The sequence below is a fragment of the Cnephaeus nilssonii genome, assembly GCF_951640355.1.
Source record: "Cnephaeus nilssonii genome assembly, chromosome: 10".
In the NCBI taxonomy this organism is placed as follows: domain Eukaryota; kingdom Metazoa; phylum Chordata; class Mammalia; order Chiroptera; family Vespertilionidae; genus Cnephaeus; species Cnephaeus nilssonii.
This window is the reverse complement of record NC_137081.1, coordinates 3,668,146-3,673,923: the sequence shown is the minus strand read 5'-3', so window position 1 is coordinate 3,673,923 and position 5,778 is coordinate 3,668,146. Positions and strand designations below refer to the sequence as shown.

The following is a 5,778-nucleotide window of genomic DNA, read 5'->3' as shown; positions in this document are numbered from 1 at the left end:
GGCGTGGGGCTTGATTTTAAAAGTGTCCCGGTGGGCACTCACCATTGGCAATGGCGTGTGTTAAAAACCAGCCGGGTCGTTACACTTCGCAGCTACGATGCCTGTGTGACTTCTCCATCAAACTCACACGCAAAACACGTGCTGTTGTGAACACTCCATGCGAAAATCAAGGTGCAAACGTACGTGGAACGGACTTTCAAACAAGATGCCTTGTTGTCTGGGACAATGTAGCACGGCCATGAGAGCTGTGAAAGCTGATGCCTGGTTTCTTAGCGCTGAGCTGAGCTCTGGGGCAGAATGCATTCCTATCACCCGAGCAAATCTCTGCCGCGTAAAAACCTCCTTCTAGACCCGTGGTCGGCAAACTGCGGCTCGCGAGCCACATGCGGCTCTTTGGCCCCTTGAGAGTGGTTCTTCCACAAAACACCACGGCCTGGGTGAGTCTATTTTGAAGAAGTGGCGTTAGAAGAAGTTTAAGTTTAAAAAATGTGGCTCTCAAAAGAAATGTCAATCGTTGTCCTGTTGACATTTGGCTCTGTTGACTAACGAGTTTGCCGACCACTGCTCTAGGTGAACAGCCCTGACCTTGTTTCCCGCACGTCCTCCCTCCCCCGCGCTGGGTTTTCCACGTGGTCTGGGTTGGCCCTGGCTTGATGGCTTGCCTCCAATATTTGACTCGTGTAATGAGAACTGTATTCATCCCTTCAGCCAACAAGCGGTCTGCGTGCCCACCACGCTCCGTCACCCTCCTGGTCCTGGAGATTTGGGGCATCCAAACAGACGGCACCTGTAACGCGTCCTGGGCGGGATGGGAAAAGGCAGAGGCTGCTGCGGCCCAGAGGCTGGCAGAGGCTCCGCGTGGCTCGGAGTGGGAAGGCAGCCTGTGATGAGGACCCACTGCAGTGGGAGAAGAAGGACCAGGGCCGCCAGGAGTCACGGGTGTTGGCGGCCAGGTGAGCGCGTGGCACCTACTCTCCCTGCCCGGGAGCCGCCGGAGGTCTGCGGTCAGGGAGAGGACCCGGGCTGGTTTCCCCTCTTAAAGCCTCACGCCATCCCCGGCGGAGGGGACACGGCGGGACTGCGCTGTGGCCGTGGGATGAGGCAGCAGGCAGACTGGGCGGATCTGAGGGGAAGGACTTGGGGGGGCTGGCCTGGCACGGGAGGGCAAGAGAGTGGGACGGCCCCTAGGTCCTCAGTGAGAACCTGGCGAGGAGCCTGAGCAGAAGCGGGTTTGCCGAGGGGGCGGGTGCTTTGGCCACAATAAACTTGAGGTGATTGATTATTAAATATCCAAGGAGAAAGATGGAGTTGGCCACGGCGCACAGGAATCTGAAGCTCACAGAAGAGGCAGGACTGGATGGCTAGATCTACAGGAGACAGTAGATCCCCATGACACCCAGGGACTGGTGGGAGGAGGAAGACACTCAGCCAATCGTGTGGACAAGAAGCCGTCCAGGAAAGAGGAGAACCGCTTGCTCTGAAACGCCAGGGGAAAGTGTGAGAAGAGAAGGGAGATGCGATGGGAACGGAGTGGAGGGAAAGGGGGTGGGGTGAAGCCAGAGAAGCCCAGCCCCGGCGGCGAAAAGAAAAGGACTCCTCATTCCTTTCCACGGCCTAATTTGCCTAGAGCCGCCACTTGGGTTTCGTATGCAAACGAGGAGGGCTTCCCGCTGCCCGGCCAGGTGCCCACTCTGCCTGGGAGCGAGCGGCCGGCTTCCAGCGCCCCGGACCGGAGCCCCGGAGCCCAGGGCGGGAAGCCGAGAGTCAATGAGGAGTCAAGGAAGCCTGTCTGAGAAGCTGTCGAAGTTCAAGACTGGCAAAGGAAGGCCATTCCGCCCCTTCACACTTGTGTTTTCAGGGACTGATCATTTCTCAGTCCCTGGAGAGAGATTCCTGCTCCAAGGAAGGGGAAATAATGAACTTTTGGAGGTATTACCTTTTTGCTCTCACGGTGCTCAGTGTGGTTGTTTTTGTGATACGCTACAACAGCCGGTTAAGCCTGCCCCAAAGGAGGCTGAACGGTTCCAGCGAAAGGTCCTCCGTAGTGAGTGCCTGTGAGTCCGCCCTGGAAGATCAGCCCCCGGTCCTCCGGGAGAAGACGGTGCCATCGCCTTTGGGAAGTGTCCCTTGCGAGGACTACCTGACCCAGAGCCACTACATCACAAGCCCCCTGTCGGAAGAAGTGGCGTTCCCTTTGGCCTATGTCATGGTCATCCACAAAGACTTCGGTACCTTTGAAAGGCTCTTCAGGGCTATCTACATGCCCCAGAACGTCTACTGCGTTCATGTGGACGAGAAGGCCGCGGCGGAGTTTAAGAAATCTGTGTGGCAGCTACTGAGCTGCTTCCCAAATGCCTTTCTGTCTTCCAAGAGGGAGCCGGTTGTCTATGGTGGGATCTCCAGGCTCCAGGCGGACCTGAACTGCCTGAGAGACCTGGTGGCCTCCGAGGTCCCCTGGAAGTACGCCATCAACACCTGTGGACAAGATTTCCCCCTGAAAACCAACAAGGAAATAGTTCAGCATCTGAAAGGATTCAAAGGGAAAAACATTACCCCGGGCGTGCTGCCTCCGGCGCATGCCATTGGACGGACTAAATACGTCCACCGAGAGCACATAGGCAAAGATGGCTCTTTCGTGAGGAACACTAATGTTTTGAAAACCTCACCTCCACATCAGCTGACCATTTACTTTGGCACCGCTTATGTGGCCCTTACCAGAGAGTTTGTCAACTTCATCTTCCATGACAAAAGGGCCATTGATCTACTACACTGGTCCAAGGATACCTATAGTCCTGATGAACATTTCTGGGTGACACTTAATAGGATTCCAGGTGTCCCTGGCTCCATGCCAAATGCATCATGGACCGGTCACCTCAGAGCCGTGAAGTGGATTGACATGGAAGACAGACACGGAGGCTGCCACGGCCACTACGTGCGTGGCATCTGCATCTATGGAAATGGAGACCTAAAGTGGTTGATTAATTCGCCGAGCCTTTTTGCTAACAAGTTTGAACTTACTACATACCCCCCGACTGTGGAATGCCTAGAACTGAGACTTCGAGAAAGAACCTTAAATCAGAGTGAAACTGCAATACAACCCAGCTGGTATTTTTGATCACCTGCAACTTGTGATTGAAGGGAAGTCGCTGTTGGGAAGAAGAGCTTTTGAGAGAGGACTTCACCTTGGCCAACAGTTTCAGGACTGAGGTCATGACCTCAGGATCTGGCTCCACTACTATATGTGGAAATATCCACTGGACAATAACAGGAGGCTGTGCAGAGCGGGCCTGGCCCTTGGTCCACTCTGGCTGTTTCCTGATGCTCACCTCTGTGCCAGCTTGTTGTTCTGATCAGTGATCATTTTCACTGTTGTCACATCTTTGCACCAGATATTCATCATATATAAATGTTCTAATCAAAAGGAGAAGTGCAGGTAATATGATTTAGGAAAGAAGAACTGGGTTTCTTTGAAGAGGGCATCTTTTATAACAGACCTATAGCCACATATTAATGAACACCATTCTTCCTCGCTCAACTGTACATAGATGTACAAGCAGTTTTCTGGGTAACTCACCAATCTCCTTTAGAACTTGAGCTACTAGAACTGAAGAACTAAATCCTGTTCCTGAGTTTTAGCACTAGCATTTTCAGGTTTCTTGCTGAAGTTCTGTATAGACTGTAAAGTCATTAACAGGAGGCAGAATGTGCTTTAAGCGGTCACTGCCTGCTGCTTCAGTAAAAGGACCCCGGGAAAGCAGAACACTTCTCGGTTATATCAGAATGTGCTCTGATCCCCCTTTCATCATTGAGAATGCTGAAAAGTTCTCACAGAATGAAGAAACTCCTAGAAGAGAGGTGGTATTGCATAGATCTAGTCTCAAGTCTCTTATACCTCTTCTGCCACCACCCTCCACCCCCACCAAAGTTATCTTAACTGCAAAATGGAGACCAAATTCTATCCTTGAGGCTTTAACAATGCCATAGTGCTCTCTGAGTGGCTTAAGGACGTCTGGTGCTGATAAGAATGCCTAGATTTTTAAGAGCTTTCAATTGTGGGTGAGCATCCCTGCATTTATCCCTTGTCCATTCCCTCATCCAGTTCATTCAGCATGCAGTCAGTAAATATTTATTGAGTATCTACTATACACCAGACACATGCTGAGACAAAGAGGGAAACGTAAGACACAAGCTTTTTCACTCTAAAAATCTTGGTAATGTGAAGGTTGTAAAGACTGCTCTAGAGAACCTTAGATAATGGTTGTATTTTAATACATTCACACGTAGATTGTAGATTGTGATATCGGACCAAGGATCTCAGTAATTACAAGTTGAGGTTTAAGTCAGAGATCACTCAAAAGAGAGAAGGGAAGGAAGCTAAAAAAGCCGATGTGTTCAAGACATTCGGCTAGCTCACTGCATTTAAACCTCACAGCACTCTTGTGAGGTCCTCATTATCCCTGTTTTGCAGATGAAGTGAGTGAGGCTTAGAGAGGTTGTTACTAAGCATTAGGAAACAAGCTCTCTGTCTGACAATTGGGATTCTCCTACTGGTCTTAGTTCATTTCCTGGGGTGGAATATTAAAGAAGATGAAATATAGCCAAATTTAGTATACCAGATAAGGTAGGTTTTAAGAATGATCTCAGTGTTAATATTGAGAAAATGTCCTATCACCTCAGAAAAGTGTGAAGTCTACTTTTGTATTCCTCTAATCTATTGAGTTCCTTAATATTTATTTATCCTCATGAAAAACAGTTACTACAACCAATGATGCATTTAACACAATTTTTCTTTTTTTCCTGTAATTGTGCCTGTTGAATGTTAATCATATTTAAAGAGAATGACTGAAATAAAGCCTTCTTTGTTCCTGCTGCTTAAAAAGTTGGAAGTGCATTGGGTGGTAAAGGGCTGAGGGTTAGGGTACACACCGAGAGCTAATGGCAAAGTCATTTTTCAATTTACTTAAATGACACCACCCAGAAGAAGAAATGTTTTACACTGGATCTTCTCATATAGAATGAGAAATCTTTTGGAGTAGATGTTTACATGTCCATTGCTAGTCACCTCTCCTGTGTCTTTAATACTTCAATCTTGGAAGAGTGTGGTGTTGGACTAGTGGCTTTCTCCTTTCCATGGAGATGACCCAAAACTACTGAATCTGTCTTTTTGATGCTGTTACATGTTGTTTTCTTGGAAATAAATTAGTATATTGTTTTCCAAAAAAAAAAGAGAAGCCGTCCACAAAGCACAGCGCACCAGGAGGACCCGATCTCCATGAGGGACTCCAGATAGCCCCTGAGAGCTGAAGGCCGTGAAAAACACATGACTTTTTAAAAAATATTTTTCTTGATTTCAGAGAGGAAGAGAAAGATAGAAATATCAATGATGAGAGAGAATCATGGATCGGCTGCCCCCTGCACACCCCCTACTGGGGATCGAGACATAACCTGGGGCGTGTGCCCTGACTGGGAATCGAACCCTGGACCCTTCCGTCTGCAGGCTGACGCTCTATCCACTGAGCCACACCAGCTCGGGCTACCATGTGACGCTTCACCAGCATCCCAGGAAAGGGTGGTGGACCTTAGTTAATGAGTCAGCAAACTCACGAGTCCACAGAGCCAAATACCAACAGGACAACGATTGAAATTTCTTTTGAGAGCCAAATTTTTTAAACTTAAACTTCTTCTATCGCCACTTCTTCAAAATAGACTCGCCCAGGCCGTGGTATTTTGTGGAAGAGCCACACTCAAGGGCCAAAGAGCCGCATGTGGCTCGCGAGC

At 49.1% G+C, this 5,778-nt stretch overlaps 1 protein-coding gene across 1 annotated transcript; it reads left to right on the top strand.

Annotated features, from left to right (window-relative positions):
- Positions 1–1,900: 1,900 nt before the first annotated feature.
- Positions 1,901–5,086, top strand: LOC307106326 (N-acetyllactosaminide beta-1,6-N-acetylglucosaminyl-transferase-like). The gene has a single exon (XM_079782715.1). The coding sequence runs from the start codon at positions 1,916–1,918 to the stop codon at positions 3,113–3,115; it is 1,200 nt and encodes a 399-aa protein (XP_079638841.1). The 5' UTR covers positions 1,901–1,915; the 3' UTR covers positions 3,116–5,086.
- The last annotated feature ends 692 nt before the right edge of the window (positions 5,087–5,778 follow it).

Bases quoted from the DNA above. Each gene is read 5' to 3' on its own strand.
- LOC307106326 (XM_079782715.1), top strand. From the start codon at position 1,916: ATGAACTTTTGGAGGTATTACCTTTTTGCTCTCACGGTGCTCAGTGTG.